Source organism: Fusarium flagelliforme (genome assembly GCF_020744385.1).
Source record: "Fusarium flagelliforme strain FIESC 12 MPI-CAGE-AA-0113 chromosome Unknown B0J16scaffold_6, whole genome shotgun sequence".
Lineage (NCBI taxonomy): Eukaryota > Fungi > Ascomycota > Sordariomycetes > Hypocreales > Nectriaceae > Fusarium > Fusarium flagelliforme.
In genome coordinates, this window is record NW_025763508.1 from 528,304 (window position 1) to 546,468 (window position 18,165).

The 18,165-nt window shown below is 48.3% G+C and overlaps 7 protein-coding genes and 2 non-coding genes across 9 annotated transcripts; 1 reads left to right on the forward strand and 8 right to left on the reverse strand.

Moving 5' to 3' along the window:
- Nucleotides 1–460: 460 nt before the first annotated feature.
- On the reverse strand, nt 461–564 carry B0J16DRAFT_t265. Its single transcript has one exon. It is a non-coding gene; the product is annotated as a tRNA-Leu (tRNA).
- Nucleotides 565–1,163: 599 nt separating this feature from the next.
- On the reverse strand, nt 1,164–3,203 carry B0J16DRAFT_374246 (gamma-glutamyltranspeptidase). Its single transcript, XM_046130595.1, has 3 exons — nt 2,811–3,203; nt 2,590–2,764; nt 1,164–2,542 (listed from the first exon to the last, which is right to left on the reverse strand). The coding sequence occupies exons 1-3, from the start codon at nt 3,049–3,051 to the stop codon at nt 1,216–1,218; spliced, it is 1,743 nt and encodes a 580-aa protein (XP_045979744.1). The 5' UTR covers nt 3,052–3,203; the 3' UTR covers nt 1,164–1,215.
- A 245-nt stretch (nt 3,204–3,448) lies between these two features.
- On the reverse strand, nt 3,449–7,231 carry B0J16DRAFT_308208 (amidase signature domain-containing protein). The gene is made up of 8 exons (XM_046124871.1): nt 7,105–7,231; nt 6,974–7,051; nt 6,304–6,923; nt 5,157–6,258; nt 4,791–4,848; nt 4,227–4,719; nt 4,019–4,182; nt 3,449–3,972 (listed from the first exon to the last, which is right to left on the reverse strand). The coding sequence occupies exons 1-8, from the start codon at nt 7,158–7,160 to the stop codon at nt 3,595–3,597; spliced, it is 2,949 nt and encodes a 982-aa protein (XP_045979745.1). The 5' UTR covers nt 7,161–7,231; the 3' UTR covers nt 3,449–3,594.
- A 260-nt stretch (nt 7,232–7,491) lies between these two features.
- B0J16DRAFT_346397 (uncharacterized protein) lies at nt 7,492–8,561 on the reverse strand. The gene is made up of 4 exons (XM_046128444.1): nt 8,522–8,561; nt 8,055–8,474; nt 7,698–8,002; nt 7,492–7,651 (listed from the first exon to the last, which is right to left on the reverse strand). Exons 1-4 carry the CDS (start codon nt 8,533–8,535, stop codon nt 7,578–7,580), a joined length of 813 nt encoding a protein of 270 aa, XP_045979746.1. The 5' UTR covers nt 8,536–8,561; the 3' UTR covers nt 7,492–7,577.
- A 453-nt stretch (nt 8,562–9,014) lies between these two features.
- Nucleotides 9,015–9,114, reverse strand: B0J16DRAFT_t264. Its single transcript has one exon. It is a non-coding gene; the product is annotated as a tRNA-Leu (tRNA).
- A 310-nt stretch (nt 9,115–9,424) lies between these two features.
- B0J16DRAFT_167303 (uncharacterized protein) lies at nt 9,425–10,884 on the forward strand. The gene has a single exon (XM_046122334.1). It carries the CDS (start codon nt 9,647–9,649, stop codon nt 10,811–10,813), a length of 1,167 nt encoding a protein of 388 aa, XP_045979747.1. The 5' UTR covers nt 9,425–9,646; the 3' UTR covers nt 10,814–10,884.
- Nucleotides 10,885–10,956: 72 nt separating this feature from the next.
- B0J16DRAFT_387001 (uncharacterized protein) lies at nt 10,957–12,564 on the reverse strand (the record flags this gene model as incomplete). Its single annotated transcript, XM_046131625.1, has 6 exons — nt 10,957–11,184; nt 11,237–11,400; nt 11,451–11,710; nt 11,763–11,888; nt 11,936–12,361; nt 12,419–12,564. 6 exons carry the CDS (start codon nt 12,562–12,564, stop codon nt 10,957–10,959), a joined length of 1,350 nt encoding a protein of 449 aa, XP_045979748.1.
- Nucleotides 12,565–13,726: 1,162 nt separating this feature from the next.
- B0J16DRAFT_346400 (uncharacterized protein) lies at nt 13,727–15,220 on the reverse strand. Its single transcript, XM_046128445.1, has one exon. The coding sequence runs from the start codon at nt 15,133–15,135 to the stop codon at nt 13,840–13,842; it is 1,296 nt and encodes a 431-aa protein (XP_045979749.1). The 5' UTR covers nt 15,136–15,220; the 3' UTR covers nt 13,727–13,839.
- Nucleotides 15,221–15,371: 151 nt separating this feature from the next.
- On the reverse strand, nt 15,372–17,714 carry B0J16DRAFT_374251 (TAP-like protein-domain-containing protein). The gene is made up of 5 exons (XM_046130596.1): nt 17,143–17,714; nt 17,048–17,089; nt 16,192–16,993; nt 15,946–16,137; nt 15,372–15,888 (listed from the first exon to the last, which is right to left on the reverse strand). Exons 1-5 carry the CDS (start codon nt 17,538–17,540, stop codon nt 15,652–15,654), a joined length of 1,671 nt encoding a protein of 556 aa, XP_045979750.1. The 5' UTR covers nt 17,541–17,714; the 3' UTR covers nt 15,372–15,651.
- Nucleotides 17,715–18,165: the final 451 nt, after the last annotated feature.

The following is an 18,165-nucleotide window of genomic DNA, read 5'->3' on the forward strand; positions in this document are numbered from 1 at the left end:
TAAGCTAGATTTTATGCTTTTACAGGTCTTGTTGGCAGTTGCACGTGGTAAAGGTATTCGATATCGATACAATTTCAGTAGCGTTTACTGATTCAATAGCGGTAAAACTAATTGAAATGCCGCAGTTCGTAATTTCTTTCCTTTGTTACCATAATACTCAAAGAAAGATGGCTGTCTCGTTCGGAAAATGGTCAACCCCATTCGTGGCTGTAAATGCAGCCAAGAAGCTTGCATCTTATACGCGTAACCCAATTGCAAAAAATGACCGATCAGCAGTCCCTAATAAATGAAGCGACTTGCGCATTAACATCATCAATCGGAAAACTATGATCGTCATTGGTAGTGAGGCTGTAGATGCAAGCAGTAGCGCTTATCCGCTTGCGTCAGTCAATCACAAGCCACGATGTGATGCTTGGAAGGTTGTTTGTTGGTGGTGGGATGTCAAAAAGACAAAAAAAGCTGACAAGACTGGGATTCGAACCCAGGCCCCTTTCGAGACTGCGAATCGTTACTAGTTCGTATAGAACCTGAACACAGCGCCTTAGACCGCTCGGCCATCTTGCCTTTTGATTGGATACTGAAGAGTCTCGCAAGTTGAGCCTAGGTCTCTGAGGCTTCCCAGCTCAGAAGCATTCCATACCTAGCTACGATTATCTTCAACAGTTTCAAACAAGATATCAGAAACAGACAAAACATGGGCGTAAACTCAATTGACACTGACGGGTTGCAATTTCGTCTGTTCTCAAGCCAAGTGGTTTGATACCCTAGGACCCTGAATCTGAAACGTGAGGAGAACCTTGTCTGGAGAACATGTCGAGTTTCAGAGTCTTGTGCATTATTGGATAAATGTTTGTAGTATGAATTGAGTTTTTTCACAACGTAGTAGCACAGAGCTTAAGCTTAATTTGATCCTTGGCGATGTGATAAGGGTTCAATGGTTGGAGTGCCAAGATGTCGAGACTTTACCAACAGTCCAACTTTGACGCCAATAATCTGCAGCAGGAATGTAGACAAGCTAGATCTATGCTTGGCAGTCCAATCCTTCTATAATGGCATTTTACACCGCAAATCAAGAGCTAAGTTTAAGGAGTCGACTCGTCTGCTTTAACGCAAAGTTGGTCCATCATGAAACATTCATGAGTATAATCGAAAGGGAGTTTGGAGTTAATTTGAATCCGCTGTATATAACTCTTCAAATAGCATACATCATCTCTATCAAGTAGAGAAACCACCAGAGTTAACTTGTCGCGGCTCACCAGCAGCCTCAAAAGTCCCATTCATCAACCTCCTCAAAGCCTGAGCCGTACTCTGTCCCGGCGCAACCCAAGTAACATTATTCCCAATACCCTCCAGATACGCCACCGTGGAATTATCAAAAGCATACTCAAAAGTAACCCGTCTCGGCACAAGCTGATCATGCAATCTAGGAGCAGCAAGAGCTTCTGCCACGGTCATGTTCTTATCAATGGCATTGAGTACAACTTGTGCAGTAGCAGTGATAATTCGACTACCGCCTGCAGAACCTGTGACGAGTGAAACTTGACCGTCTGGTCCTTCGACGATGGTTGTGCTTATGCTGGATAGAGGTCGTTTACCGGGGCGGATGAAGTTTGCTTCGCTGGGGATGAAGCCGAATTGGTTGGATTCACCGGGTATGCTAAAGTCGTTCATTTCGTTGTTCATTATAATTCCTGTTTCGGGGATGATTACTTGGGAGCCGAAGTTGAGATTAATGGTTGTGGTGAGGGAAATGGCGAGGCCGGATGAGTCCATGGCGACGATGTGCGATGTTCCAGGTGTATCCAAGCTTTCAAGACCCTCAGGATCGTACTCCTTGAGCTCAAGAGGACTTCCTTCGAGTTTGGCTCTAATTTCCTGGCCGGTTGCCTTAGAGTACATCTCGGCTTGGTACTTTGCCAGATCATCCACATAGCTGGGGTCTCCCAAGTTTGTTCGCATGCCGTAGCTGAATTTGAACGCTTCATCAAGATAGTAAGCACTATCATTCACTCGGCTGGGGTCACCAAGGAAGTCATATCCCTCCAGGATATTCAAAGTTGCCGCGACTACAGCGCCGCTAGAAGGAGCTGAGCCGCTGGTAACCTTTCCACCCCGATAATTAATCTGAGAAGGCTCTCGGATCTCAACAGTGTAATTCTTCAGGTCTTCAGTCGTCATGATGCCCTTCTCTCGTTGGAGGGTTCGAATAGTAGCATCAGCAATGGGACCTTCGTAGAAAACATCCGGTCCACCATCGGCGATGGCTTCAAGAGTATCCGCAAATCTTCTTCGAGTGAGCTTCTCGCCAATCTGGACAAGTTTACCGGAAGGTGCAAAATCAATCGCCCATGCAGGATCGTTGACCAGAAAACTCTCGTTTTCAGATTTTGTGTAGGTCCTCTTCATGAAATTCATGGTATCGTTGTTAACGGGGAAGCCATAGCGTGCGACCTTGATAGCTGGCTGGACGAGCTCGGACCAGGGTAGACTGCCATATTTCTTGTGCAGATGTTCAAGACCGCGCAATTCTCCTGGGACACCACTGATATTTGTTAGCTATTGTAGACGTGTGAAGGGAGATCAGCTTACCTAGCTTTGCCGCCATAGATACTCTCATTCACGTTCTTCTTGAACATATCCTCCGTAGCAGCCGCAGGTGCCGTCTCTCGGAAGTCAACGAATTCATATGCCGAAGATTCATTCTTTCCATTGAGTTTATGGATGAGCATAAAGCCTCCTCCACCGATACCAGAATGATACATGCCTTCAAACGTTAGCACCGGCCATCTCAACGGGCATTATCCGCTTACCAACTGTTCCAACGCAAAGAACCGTTGCGACTATAGCATCAGCCGCGTTACCGCCCTCCCGAAGGATATTAACTCCAATGGTGCTGCATATTTCACTCTCACAAGCGACGGCGCCGAGGTTATTGGAGAATTGCCGGGTTTGTACGGGCTTTGTGGAAGGAGGGTAATGAGATTCCACTGGCTTAGAATAACCAACTGGAAAGACGCTCAGCAGAGCCGCCAAAAGCTGTAATTGGCCCATTTCGATTTCGCAACTTTCGTATCAACGTCTTGAAATGAACGAGAAAGAGGAGGAAAAGATGGCGCTTTTGTACTACGGAACAATATCGCACGCCATACAACCTTGACTTTTGTTCAAGCCATTTTAGTCAGTTGAAGCCAATCATAGTCGTTGCTGAAGCTGAAGAACCACGATAAGAGGTTGGCGAGGACATCATTGTAAGGCGGGGTACGGATCCTTTGACCGATAGCATGCCCAGGAGCTAAGCTCTTCATGGAGCGATCAGCGAATTTGAGCCTTGGTCATTTACCAGCTTCCTAATGTAGAATGGAATTAATCGTGGAGAAGGTGAAGTTATCGTGAAGAAGTATTGGCATTACACATAGCATAAGCTGCTTGTCGGGGTAAGCATAGTAGACTAAATAATTCGGGCATTTTATGTCGGCATAGACCAACGTCAATGCAGTTTTATTTTGACGGCCCAGATCTTGGAGGACACTATTCCTGCCACCTAGTAATAGCTGTCTTACTAACTTCCGGCATCGGTTGCTGAGACTCAATGATTTATGGAACTTCCAATGTGCAACCCTCGTACTCCCAAAATGTCGCAAAGCCAAGCCTCTCATAGAACCCTCGTATCTCCACAGCATCAATAAGAATTCCCTCCATACCCCTCTCCTTCAGAGTCTCCATCGCCTTGACCACAAGAGCCAATCCGATACCTTTCCCTCTCGCCTTCTCGTCCACGCCTACAGCAGCGATAAGCCCGGTCTTCTCGCCAGAAGGTAGCAGGGGTAGAAAAGCAAAGGCATCGCAGGCAACAGCGCCTTGAGAGCACATGAGTGTCCATCCGATTTGTTCGTTCGTATCGGGGTCGAAGGCCACGAGGACTTGATCGTGTTGGTTGTGAGTCGCGAGAGCTTTATAGACACCTGCCCAGCTCTGTAGGGTATTAGATTTGGGGTATTAGGGAGAGCAAGATACGTACGAATTGGGCTCGTTGTTTGGTCATGCATTCTTCGTATAATTCTGCTGACCATGGAGCGAATTTGGCTTTTGATCTCGAAACCCGCTCAACTACCTCGGGTGGCGCAGTCTCCTTCGTAATGTCCTTGTAAAGATCCCGAATGGGATGAGAATTGTCGTAAATACCTACACTGTAAGCAGCTATCAATGAGAGATGAGGTGATATTTACCTCTGTGTGAAAAGAACTCCTTCACCTCTTTGGGAGCCGTACTGGGAATCTGCCACCAGAACCGTGGAAAGATAGACCCTACTTCCAATGATTTAAGTTCTCCACCTACCGCATCTTTCAAACCGATTTTGGCCTGCTCCAAAAGAGCGCTACCAATTCCTTGACGGCGATGTCCTGATAAGACTCCGATAGCAGCAACTCGACCACGTCCGTTGCCGGCTATAGACCCATCGATCACGTAGGAAAGGCATAGACCGTGTTTATGGATGCAGTGGTAGCCGGGGAGGGCGAAGAGAAGTTTCGCGAACCGTTCCTGGGAAATCGGCCAGTCGGGAAAGATGCTCTGCCAAAGTTGCCATGCCTTGCCAATGTCTTCGTCTGACTTGGTCAGTTGACGGATTTCATGCTTAGATGCGCTGACACCGTTGTTTTTCTCGTCTGCCATTTTGGTTGAGAAGTGGGTTTTTCGATTATAGATCAGCAAAGGCGTAGACTGACGAGATGGTAGGACGATGATATGATGACGAAGTCAGTTGAGGCACAGGCAAGGTTGACAGGCCGTACGTAACACGTGAGCTGACCATGCGGAGTTATGCAGGGAAGATTACCCAGCAAGTCGTTCCTGCCTTATTCGGACACGACCTACGGAGTAACTATGTGCGATTCTCTCGTCAACTCGAGCACGCGTTAGGGTATCAGAAGAATTGGCCACCAAAAACATAAGAGATGAAATAATTTGGTCACTTTATGCTAGATTAAATTAGCAGTTGGGATACTAAAGTAAAGTAGCCTAAGCCTTAGAGGACAATTCTTCTGTTACCTGCCTGGCACCATACAAATCATCTATAAATCAACTAACGCAGGATATATCCTCCCCTCTTCACACAAAAACTACACTAGACAAAAAGTCTATCTTCTATCCTTATCTACTCACGAACTACTGCATCTCTATTCGTCCTCGCCTCATCTCTAGCTCTCGAGATCACATCCTCCCAAATCGGCGGCTTACATCGAATTTCCTGCCCAGCAGCCTCTGCGTCGAATCCGAATTGCAGCAATGCATCTTCACTGCACCATTCGCCGGTCGCCATAAGTCCAACTGGAATCTTACCTTCGACATCTCTATCTGCAACATCACCAGCGTCCTTGCTACCCTCGGGGATGACATAGCCGGCTGGGACAGTGATAGCGGGAAGGCCGCAGAAGTTGGCGAGCCAGACGTATTCCATGCTTTGAAGGGTGTAGTTTCCGTCGTTTACACCGTAGGACAACTCGGACTTTCCACCGCGGATGGGTGAACCAGCGCAGGCTGTGGTGGGGGTTATGATCATCATGCCGGGGTACGTCTTCCAAAGGTGGGCGAGGTGCTGCATCAACATTCCTCGTAGCTTCTGAGCCAACAAGTAGTCAGTGGATGGAGTAGTGCGACCAAGGGCCAGAAGGATCTTGTTAGCTGGAGTGATTCCACTGGTATCAAAAAGCAAGGTCGAGGCATCAGTGAGAACAGTGAGTGCATGGGCCATCTGACCCTCAGCAGGGAAAGGAATATCAATCGGAACGAGAGTATATCCGTGTTTGGCTGCCAAAGACTCTACGAGACCGCGGACCAAAGACTGTACACCAGGCGCAGCACGAGAAATCCATGCGTCGAAGATTCCAAGGACCTTCGTAACAGGAGGTGATGGCTGGAGAGCTAGTGGTGGGAACTGAGTTGATGGATGAGGCTCAGCAATTGCTTCATATGCAGCGACCAATGATTGCATATCCACGGCAAGCGGACCTTGAACCGCACAGGTGGGCGAGTGATTGGCACCAGGCCAGGAAGTTAGTCGAGCATGCGTGGGCTTCAGTCCAAAGACAGAACAAAATGAACCAGGAATTCGAATGCTTCCACCACCATCACTTCCCAGTGCAAGAGGAACGAGTCCAGCGCTGACGGCATAAGCAGGACCGGAAGAGCTTCCACCAGTATAGTAGCGTGGGTTGAATGGGTTAGGTGGCGTTCCATGGTTGGGGTTGTTTCCGGTTGTATCTGTCACAGTTAGCGATGATCGAGAGCAAAAGCAGCATGACTCACCCAACCCAAACTCATGCATAGCTAGCTTTCCAAGAATAACAACACCTGCTTCCTCAAGCTTTCGCACAATCCAACTCGTCGATGATTCTCCCTCAGCAGGTATCTCCGCATATTCCTTCGTAGATCCAAGAGTTGTAGAATATCCATCCAAATCATAATCGTCTTTGATAGCTGAAGGAACACCGTCTAGAGGACCCAATGGTTGTTTGTTCTTGTACCTTTCCGTCGAAGCCTCAGCAGCTCTCATGATCTGATCAATTCTGATTTCCCTCCACGCATGGGCATGCTTTCCAGGCTGAGGACCATCAAGTTGAATCAAAGGGAGGATTGCTCGTACAACATCAACAGGTGTTACTTCTCCAGATAGGTACAAATCTCGATAGTGAGCTGCTGAGTAGAAGCGAGAAGTATCAAAAGCAGGAGAAGTGTTGTACTGCTGTAAAGAAGACAATTGGACTCGTTCACCGCGTTCTTTGGCTTCACCTGCTGATAGGGCGAGTGGGTAGACTGTCGGATCGTATCTGGGTTCGACATTTTCAATGATTGTTCGGATCTTTCGGAGCGAACCAAAACCAGCATTTTTCCATGCTGTCTCACGTATAAATCGGACCCATTCCATCCTGGAATGTATTAGTATACATTATAAAGTTTTGGGATAAGAAAAGCTCACAAAAATGCAGCCACAACAAGAAAAGGTCCCCTGATGACAGGATTAGGGTTCCTTTCGACAGCATAAGGTACACGGGGCCTATCGTAATCATGTCAGCATATCGACCACTTATAATGAAATTGTAATATTACCCCTCCTGAGCCTCAGGATAGTTGAAAAACTTCCTCTCGCTGGTATTCTTACTCATTTTAAACAATTCGACTCTGTAACGACGTTATCAAGATATTTGGTGGTGTACGGTTTTTGCCAAGATATGATAGATACAGGTGACTGATCGGAGAATTTAAACTCTCGGATCGGACGGCAACCGCGGAAGCCGATTGATCAAGCGGTGTTTAGTAATGGACTACGTACTCGTCATGCGTGATCTGCAGGAGAATACGAAGTGAATTCTGATTCGTAGATATGAGCGACCTCATGGATATGTAATTGCTGCTTTCGGGAGACGGAGGTTTTGAGGCCCGAAATCGAGATAACAGAAAGATATATTGAGATTTGATTATAGGGTACAGGATGACTGAAATATTTCGTCATATACTGGCAGAGCCAACCTTTCGATACTCACATGCTCAGCGGTATAGTGCTCGCTAAAACATCCAGCTGATCAGTAATCGTAACTACAATCATGCAAATGTGAGGCCGTTCCCATATATCGCTCCAAATATTCCACATATTGATCTAATAATCGTCAGTGGATATTCTTCTCTTGGATCGGTATACTCACACGCAAAAGGCCACCTGACAGCATACTTCTTCATAGTCGGTCGAAAGGTTTCGGCGAACTTGCAGGCAAAGTTGGATGCATCGTCTTTAACTATGATAGTCAAATTGTGCATGATGCAAAACATGCTGACCATGGAAAGTTTCTCGATATCAACTTCTTTCTTTCGGTGCATGTTAATGACTTCCCTGCAAGCCTTCAATGCAGCTTCTTCGCAACCTTTTCGCCATGATTCGCCTCTGATCCGCGGCGAAGTAAGCTGCCCGTCTTCTGGCTGTCCTGCATAGTGTTCGTGAACAAGCATAGCACTAGGAATAAGTTAGTAGGATACGCAGTGACTATGAGTCTATCGGGATGAACCTGAGAGACAGCACTTGAGGATCATGTCCTGACCAGAAGTCAGGAGCTTTCAGGTTACCACGCTGGTCCATCATGCCTCTCTTATCTTTCTCGATGCCGTTAACACGATCCCTATCTGGAATATCATCTGGTCCTGTATGGGATTCATACTCCGACTCCGACTCAGACTCCGAATCAGAAAGGTAAAAATGCTTGCGTTGCAAAATTAGCCCTGACCTCACTACGTCTTCGTGCATTGAAGTAAGCCTTTTGATAGCCGTCTCCGAATTGCGCCGATAGCTGGGTCTTGAATAGTTGCGCACCAGCGATTCAACCTCGTTGCTTACCGGATGGTGACTAGGACAAGCAAGTGGCAGGTTGCTAGGCTCAAGGAAATTAACGTCGTTGCAGGGCCTGCTATGCGGGGACAGGGTTATCATCCTGTTGCTCATTAGCGAAGGATATGCCACTTTGCTCTTATATCTTACCGATCAAGGTTCATTAGACAGAACTTCCAGGTTAATTGTGCCTCCATGTCTACCCTCCAATCATGGGCCAGGTTTGCCATGGTGAAGGCCGCGGTAACTAAATCAATGCCGGTACAGGGGTGACCGGGTTATTGGGTGGCAGGTCCATACGACCCGCACAACTGCCGGGTAGCATTGCCAATTTGGGGGAATAAAGCTCGAACTTGATTCAACTCTGGGTCAAAGAGATAGATGCAGGTACTTGATCCCAATTTATTTTAATAACTGTACTTTAGAATATCCGAGCCCTTCGTGAATGTCGCTGAGCTATATGGTCTTGTCGGAGTCTGACCGTTGCCCGATGCCCGGTTTGCGTCTAGGTAGGCAAAGTCAGAAGTCAGGCAGGCAAACTGCACAGCTTCCAATTACACGCGTTCAAAAAGGCAGCACTAATATTCCAGCCACCAACAGAGAGTAAAAAAAATTACTCTCTATATGAGCAAAAGTAAAGATCTGATGAGACTGGGACTCGAACCCAGGAGGATTGCTCCACCAGGAAATTGGTGTTAAGGTTAACCTTAACCTGGCGCCATAACCAACTCGGCCATCTCACCGATGTGATAGGATGCTGTGGGAGCCTGTTATTTTACACCATGATTGCCTGCAATGACAATCGCTACCGCTCTCCATGGTTCAATAACTTCAAGGTCCAGCACGCAACTTTCGCATCACAGCCATTTGACAGCGATAGCCTCAGCTACGGCGTTACTTACACGCAGTACGGATAGCACAGGCATGGTATCATCGACTTTCGGCCTGGCGTTGAACCAACACCAGGCAGCCGCGGAATAGTTTTGTTCCCGATCTATCGACTACGACTACGAAACCAACACAGTCCATACTTACTTCTAGTAACCAACTCACGATCAGATAAGCTCTGAGGAGATTTAGAATTTCTACAGGGCATCATTACTCCTTTGTCTTTTTTTTTCTTTTTTTTCTTTGCCTTCCCTCACATAAGGTTTAGGCAGGCTATAAAATGCCCTTCTTTCCTTGCTTCCATCCGGCTTTTTCCCTCTTCCTTACACTAACATTAATAACCTACAACCACGCAACTAACTCACCTGCTTCTACCTACTCTCTAACATGGCGACTCTACCCGACTATATTCCCGACCCTTCTACCGGACCGGAGATCGAAGCTTTCTTGAAACACCTTCGCGAAAACCCAGGAAAACCCCGTCTGCCGCCCCTGTACCTGAGCGATGCCACCCGTGCTCTTTACGAAAAGGCGATCGCTGATCCATCGTCTCTGAGCGACGAGGAACGCAGGGAAATCCTGCAAAGACTACCACGCGAGGAAGAAGATGCTCTCTGTTATGGCATCTGCGGATCTACCATGTCTGAGCTTGTGACTAAGGCTTTCCAAGATCCTGACTCCCTCGTTTATATGGAAGTCAACCTGTTGGTCGCCGGTCTTCCACGCGACAGGAACAGAAAGATGTTACAACAGTCAGCCCGCCTAAGCAAGGAAGATAGGGACTTGCACCATAAAGCCCTGGAAGCCGCCATGACGGAGGACGAAGCTGCTGCGCGCACAGTCACTCGCGCAAAGCAACTGGCAAAGGGCAAAGCTCGTGATGCCGCCGATAAGGCGCTTGATGTTTACGATGCCGATATTATCAGGAGCGGAGCTCTTAAACAAATCAGGGGATATGTACCGTGGCAGGAACATAGCATGAGCTTGAGTGGCTCTACGAAGACTCGGGCACCCTGCGGATTTGTGATGTTCTACCCCAAGGATAAAGATCCTGAATGTTCAGCCTTCAAAGGAAGACTGGAGGAGTTCGTTTCCCACGGGTTCCATCGCCATATAGGAGCGACCAAGGAGCCAGTAATGAACGGGTTCAAGTTGTATGACATGCAATACGATAGCTTGGAATCTCTACCGCGCCGGTTCGCGGCTATGAGGGATTCTGGCGACATCCCGACCGGTTTGCGACGGGACGCGGTTCTCTACGTCGACGATGAAGCGTTTCGATCTCTGGACTCTGCCAGACCGTTTGTCTTGTTATGGGAACTACAGGAGGAGCAAGGGACAGAGGAACAATTGGGACCGCTCAAGGTAGACATTAAGCATGTGGCACCACTCCTTCTCATGCGATTGACACAGCGAGATATGTCGCTTGAAAAGCGTCAATTGAAGCTGTGGAGTCGAGGGCCAGAGTTCGAAAACTTGCACAAGGATGCGTCCAAGTCAAAGGAGAATGGTGACTATGATGGAATCTGGCCTCCTCGGCATCTGGCTATGTAAGAAGCAAATTGTTACCCAGGAAAGCCCTGCCGCCCCCATGGCCTACACAAAACTACCCTGTCTTCCCGTAACAACACAGATATGATACTCGGAAACCCGAACAGTTGCCCTCCAGGGCTCGGCTTTGCGCCCGATTTTACAGGTTACAGTTCGGAAGGTTGTGTTTCGGTAGAAGGTTTTGCACTTGTACCATTATGACCGACGCCCACACATACATAGAACCCGGAATAAAGCTTAGAACAGTCGTCCTTCACGGCGGGATTCCATTTGTAGAAATCGGAAAGATACACCTTGTGCTCCGAAGCAATGTTGTCACAGTGATCGCCGCCCTTGACGTAATAAAACTTTGTACAGTCTGACACAATGTCATTCTGGATACACGTTAGTCTTCTCGATCGAAACACATTTTGTACTGCGAGTTACCTGGATGGGGAGCGGCGTCGGAAGTCCGTTACTGCCAGTGCTGGTATGCATTCTCCGGACCTTTCGTATGCAGTAACGGTAACCTTTCTGGAGCTCACATTCTGTGAAATCGTCGGCGTTCCAAGACAAAGATGGGTTCAGCGATACAAAGTCGGTTACGTTCTCTGTTCACTGTATTAGCAGTCAAATTGGCAAAGGTGGACTAGAAACACACCATCAAAGATATTTGCGACCACCAAGCATCTGTTGACAACTGATTTCCTCCCACGTTTTGGTGGCAAATCTATGTAGGGGGCATATGCTGCACAGTCTGAGGGAGTGCCTGGTGCCAGCGGCAATTCTCTCCATTCTGTTTGTTGAGTTGGACGAGAGGCACGAGAAGGGAATGTCCAGGTTCCCGGGACAGTCTTGACACTGGTCGCATAACAGCTGGCGGGTACTGGGAAACTCATAAAACAACCATCAACATCGCCACTAGGTTAGGTCAACAATAATGCGTTTCAAGGTGAGGGCTCCGTGTACTTACCGATACTCGGAGTGCGTTTCAGTGCTCTCAGCAGCATTAGTTGTCTCTTGAGTTTGCGTCGCAGTGGCTGTCTCCTCAACAAAGTAGACATTCGGTGATGTGAAGGGATAGTCTGTTACTTGGCAACTGACAACTAGTTAGTAGCAACCCGGATTTGTGGCGGGGTGGCTTACGATGAAGTTAGAGAACTGTAGTACTCTGCGAATTCTTCATCATAGCCAAAAGGAGAGTTGAGCTCGACTTGGAATGTCCGCAGCATACACTCGGAGCAAGACTGTTTCGGAGTAGGGCCACCATTCTTGTCGGACCACATATGGATGAGCGAAGCGCAAAAGTCCTTAGTCCTTCCATCTCGAAGACATACGTAATCGTAGGTGAAAAGAAGCTGATCAACATTGTAGGTTGCGGGTGTGTTCCGCCCATCTAGCTTGAACGTTTCTTTTGAACAAGCCTCGTTCTGCCTAGAGCGAAATGCATTGAGGGACTTATAACAATCTTCAGTGCAAATTGAAGCCAGGCGATCGCTTGCAGGGAATGCGCCTTTGAAGGCCATGCTCCCGAGGCCTGCGTTGCACTGGACTGTCTCATTGAACGTCGCTCTGAAGCAGAATTAGCTGGATTGCCTCGAGCGTAACGAACGGAGAGGTTGAGCTTACTGGCACGCCTTGGATAACGTCTTTGGAACTCCCAGACTTAATTCTGTCCCATCTTCGGTCTCTGAGAATATCTGGCCGCGAACCAAGGAAGAGATTGATGATAAGAGCTGTAAAATTAGGAGTATCTTCGGGCGATAGGAAGACATCTTGGACATGTAAGTAACCTCAAAATATGTCCTGTGTAGCTTCAGCTCAATAATGGTGGCTGTATGATGGCAAGAAATACAGTAGCCCAGATCCAAAAGAAGAGATGTTTTACTTCAATGCCGCGTTTTCCGAATATGAATCCACTGTCGACCCGTTATTTCGCAGAATAAATTGTTTATGGGGTATTCCGAGTCATACATGGGTAGAACCAACAACCAAGCTGATCCAATGTTTTAGGCAGTTACTGGGGAGGATCTCCGCCAGGAAGGTCCGTTCGGCTGCTACCGACTACCTGTGCACTTACAACACGGCGCTGGGCCTGGAATCGACTTGCCCGGATTCCTTTTTTCCAGACTACTGGGTCCCCAAGGCTTGGGGTGCCATACAGATCGAGAAGGTGGTGTTCGGTCTTCGGTTCCATGGCCGTCATTTTGCACTCGATAGACAACTTGTATTCCAATTCCTTGGAGCTTCCAAGCAGGGCATATGCACCAAGAGTGCTGGGACGGTGAGTTGAGCCTGGGAAACCTTTATTTGTGTTGGAGTCAGCACCGATGGTGATCAAGCGGCTTTGACATCCAGGACATCATTGCTGAAGTGGAGCTCAAGGTTATTGACAAGAAATGAACGGCTGCCAAGTACTTCGTCTGCTCCTGACACCGATTGATCATCTTCGATGACAAGGAGAGCTTCAAAGAGAAGACGGGTAGTGTCAACAAGGCTGGACTCCGAGTCGTAATGATCTAGCCCATCAATCTAGCGTTCACGGCGCTCATGGCCTTTCCAGTCCATGTATTCAGGACTAGATGCCCTCATGTCGCGCGATGAGAAGAAAGATGCAAGTAAAAAGACATCACTCCAGTAATAAGAGTCTATCATGACATACTGTAGAAACCATACCGAATTCCCCTCTGTATATGGCTTGACTACTAACGGGATTCCTTCGATAACACTTGTGAGAAGCCGATTTGCAATACCGTCTGCTATCTACTGGACCCAAAGTCTTTATGTTGCCAATTGCGAGGCCGCGGGTATTCTGTAGGATGGCCGGCCAGCCCAGATTTAATCAGTACACAATAATCCTGTTTGATGAGGACAATCTGTTGAGTATCTCGAAAGCAGACACATTCACCATGGCAAAAGCGGTAGCTTCAGTCAACAGAGCATAGTTCTATATGGCTTGTCAGCGGCAAAGCAATTGACAGCGTGTAGCAATTAACACAATATGCCTTTTTAACAAGGTACCGATAGATAATATAAATTATGATAACATGCTATTGTTCTTTGGCCAAGAAAGTCAGAGCTCCCAATGCATATCCATCCAACCCAGTTTGTAGTGTCGGGTGAATAACAGGAGCAAACTTGGAAGAATGATTCGCAGGAATTGTCTGAGCAATAGTCCCCTCGGCCGCTGCCTTATCCCACGCCTCTTCACCGACAGACCCATACGAGAAGAAACAGTAGGGCTTGTCGACAGCAGTTGCCAGGATCGAAAAGTCTTCGCTGAATGCCAATTTCGGCGTATCTCTGTCGTATTGTCCCGGTCCCTCGCCAAAGTGTGCGGCAAATGACTCCTCGACCCTCTTGGTGACAGCGACGTCGTTCGTCGTTAGAGGAAAAGCGCGGGTTTGCTCAAATTCGGGACTCTTCAGGACATTAGCGCATGAGCACTCTGCTTCTACGACTGCCTTGATTCGCTTCAAAAGACGCTCGCGGGTAGCGGTTGTAGTTGATCGCGTGTCAACACCAAGGATGGCCGAGTCTGAGATGATGTTCTCCACATCCCCAGCATGTATGCTTGTAACAGTAACGACGCTTGACTCTGCAGGGTCGACTTCCCTACTGACAAGAGTCTGCAATTTGAGTATGGCGTTGGCTGAGATGGCGATTGGGTCAATGGCTGTGTGAGGCATGCTTGCATGTGATCCCTTGCCGTGGATGGTGACTTTGAAGTTATCCGCGCTTGTAGCGACTAGACCTCTACGGGTACCAATCGTGCCGGTGCGGAGGGGTCTCACATGCGCTCCAAGGACGAAGTCTGGAACGGGAACCTCGTGTTTGGTGTAGAGGCCGTCGTCTACCATAGCTTGAGCGCCAGTGCCTCGCTCTTCGGCTGGTTGGAATGCCAGCACTAGCGTACCAGACCAAGCATCTCGAGCGGAGAACAATGTCGCTGCAGCACCCAGCAAAGTCACGATATGCATATCATGACCACAAGCGTGCATGACGGGCTTCTCAATTCCGCTGGCAGCGTGCATCATTCGCTTGGTGCTGGCATACTCCAATCCAGTGGTCTCCTCAACCGGTAGGGCGTCAATGTCTGCTCTTAGAAGCACTGTGGGACCATTGCCGTTGCGGAAAACCGCTGCTAAACCATGACCGCCGACGTGAGGTTTGATGAGCAAATCGCTGGGGCCAATCTTCCGGAGTATATCAGCAATGGTTGCTGCCGTTTCGACTTCTTGGTTTGAGAGCTCGGGGTTTTGGTGGAGGTGCTTATAGAGATCTTCCAGTGGTTGTAAATCAGGCCGATGGTGATCCACAAGCTGAGACAGGTTCAATGGCGACATGGTTATTCGAGCAGAAGTTTGGAGTTTAAATGAAGGAATTCAATTTAAAATGGCATTTAAACGTTGTCGTGGATGTGGATGTCGGCTTATTTATACCGAATGCTGAAGGAAGAGCTGGTCGCTTACACCACTTTCAGAGTCATGGTCGGAATGTCGGCCTAAGGCAATAGCGAGGTCAACCTCTTGCAGTGACATACACCAAACTTATTTCTACCTGCAACAATGTCAATTATGTTTTTTCTTCCATGCAATTCTTTTTGATCAATTAAACCTTCATCGCTCATTATCGCATCAAAGAGTACATCTGCTTCCTCAGTCTTCGGCACGCCTCCGAGCGTTCGGATCGAACTACCCGAACCTATTCTCACCCTGACAGCTGAAGACGTGCAATGTAGGATTACAATTGGTAGGAGTGAAGAAAGAAGTTCATTCAATGCTCTAAAGCATTGTACAAAATAAAACTATACTGAGAATAAACAGAAGAGGTGAAACAAAACGAAGCGGAACAGATGACTTCTAACTGTCAGACAGCCTGTCTGCCCCAGATTCCTGATCTTTCTCGTTACTCCCCTTACCCAGTGCCTTATCCAGTGCTTTGCGCATTGCCTTACCCAGTGCTTTCATTCGATCGGCGTACTGGAAAGCAGTCTCATCAGGGCTGCAGGTGGTGTTCACCTCGGGCATCTCTCCATCGATAAAGTACTTCGCAACGATGTTGTTGGTGCAATTTGAGGGATGGGCGATAAGACCATGCTAAGAAGACTCAGTTAGTGTGCGAGTCGCACAACAGGTGATCAGGATTATACTTACACCGGCGCCTTCGTGTACAACAACTCGACTTCCTCTGAACTTGGTAGAAACCTCCCATGCGCTACGCAGAGATGTGATTGGGTCGTATCTGCCGTTGATGACCAGGATGGGATTACTGGTGTTGACGTTGCGAAGTTTGTTGAGATTGATCGGCTCAGCAGCCGAGAATTTCCAATTGGAACATTGCGCTAGCTGGGGAATTATGACATCGGCAAATGAGCTCTCAGCATACTAAGCTTGATACACCGAAAAGAAGTCATCGACATCCTCGACACGAAGGCTGCTGTCACTGCAAGCAATACCACCACGCGGTCTCTCTGGCTGGGGGTTCCATTCTGTAGTAGGATCAACGTCTCTCAAGGTGCAGTTGTCGGGCTTATCCCCAGCGAAAAGAGGCTCGATGGCTTGAACGATACTCGGGTACTGGGAGGGGCCATATAAATTTTTGAAAAGTTTCCTTTTGAATGAATAGAGAGTTTGAGCGTCTTCCGATTTGGTACCTTCCACGGCCTTGAAGACCTCCCTGAAAGTGTTCATCAAACTCTCCCCGGTTGTGCTTTTGCCATGGAAGTCGGCTAGAGAGCATAGGTCCTTTCCGGACATGACACAGTCGTTGAAAAGGTTGGCAAGTGTCCTCTCGGTGTCAATAGCGCCGGTCAACCAGGTTCCTGCAGCGTAGTCATCGGCGTTTAGGTTCGCGTCGAGAAGGATACGCCCGACCCGCTTAGGGAACATGGAGGCGGCAACCTGGCCAAGAACAGTACCATAGGAGGAACCCCAATAGTTCAGTTTGTCGCTTTGACCGAGAGCGTCGACGATTGAAATCATGTCTCTTGCAACGAAGGGAGTTCCAACAAAACGACCAGTGTCTCGATGATCTTCCCAGCATGCCTCAGCCACTTCACCAGCTTTTTTCCAAGTGGTCTTGATGTCTTCCCAGGCATCATACTGAGGAAATGTATGGAGTTCCCTGCGATGGAGGCCATCTTCGAGGGTATGCCACTCGTCAAGGCTCGGACAGTCAAAGGGGATGGTACGGCCGGTGCCTCTGTTTCAATGTCAGCTTGCTACTAGTCTAAGGCTCCTAGGGTAGCAAGCTTACCGTGGATCGAAGCCGATAAGATCGTGATGTCCGCCAATAATACTTTGACATATGAGTTAGCTGGTGAAGTTGTACGTATGAGCTGGTGACCTTACGGTAGTATTTCGGTTGCACCAAGCAACACGGCCTCTACACCCGAGCCGCCTGGGCCGCCTGGGTTGAACAGAACACTACCCTTAAAGGGCTTCTTGGTAGCTTTGGCACGGATCAAGTCCAGTTTGATCGTTCTACCATCGCTCGAGTTCATGTAGTCGAGAGGCACTTCGAGTGTGGCACAGTCGTAGATCCTTTGCAATGTGTTTAAGTCCAAGTCACCAAAGTCCAGGTCACCAAAGCGCAGGTGACCAAAGTCCAGGTCACATTCGGACCACTCGATGGACGGTTTCTTGGAGTCGGTCCTGGTAGTTAGGGCAGCATGAACGTCGTCAGGTAAAGAAAGAGCTTGAGTTGAGTGCAGAACCACATGGCTGAGAAGGAAGGATTGGAGTTTCATGGTGGTGATAATGATGATGATGATGTTGATGGTGATGATGCTGATGCTGAAGGTGATATGCTGATGCTGATATGCTGATGCTGATGGTTGAGTGAACCGATGAGCAGTGGACTTTCTCGCTTTTATGACCTAGGTGCCTGCCCAAATATCTCCTTCATTGTTTGTCTTCAGCCTTGCACCTGCCGTTGTCTGTAATCCTGTTTCGCAGCCCCTCAGCGCATCGCAACTCCCTAAGCGAAAATGCAGGTGCGATTGGCAAATCAGATGCAGGACAACGAATCAGTATGGCCGATCTATGTCAGCTCAGCCTTGTGAGCGCAACAATCCTTCCAACTAGGCAAGTGGGCAGACAGATCGAAGGAGGAGCCTTAGGGGCTATGAGCTTGGCCTGCATGTTAGGTCTGAGGTCGCCCTGCCGCGGTTACTGGAACGTTATTCGCCAAGACCAATCCGTTTGACGACGTTGGAAGGAGTGCGGCTTGTTCTGCCCAATAGAGACGAATCAGCTGAGTGACAGCAAGTAGGGAACAAAATCAAGGGACATGACGCCTTCCGTCTCGTATGAATACGATCGCATTGTGCTGCTATGTGTAAGCATAGAATTAGTTGGAGAGTTTATGTGGAC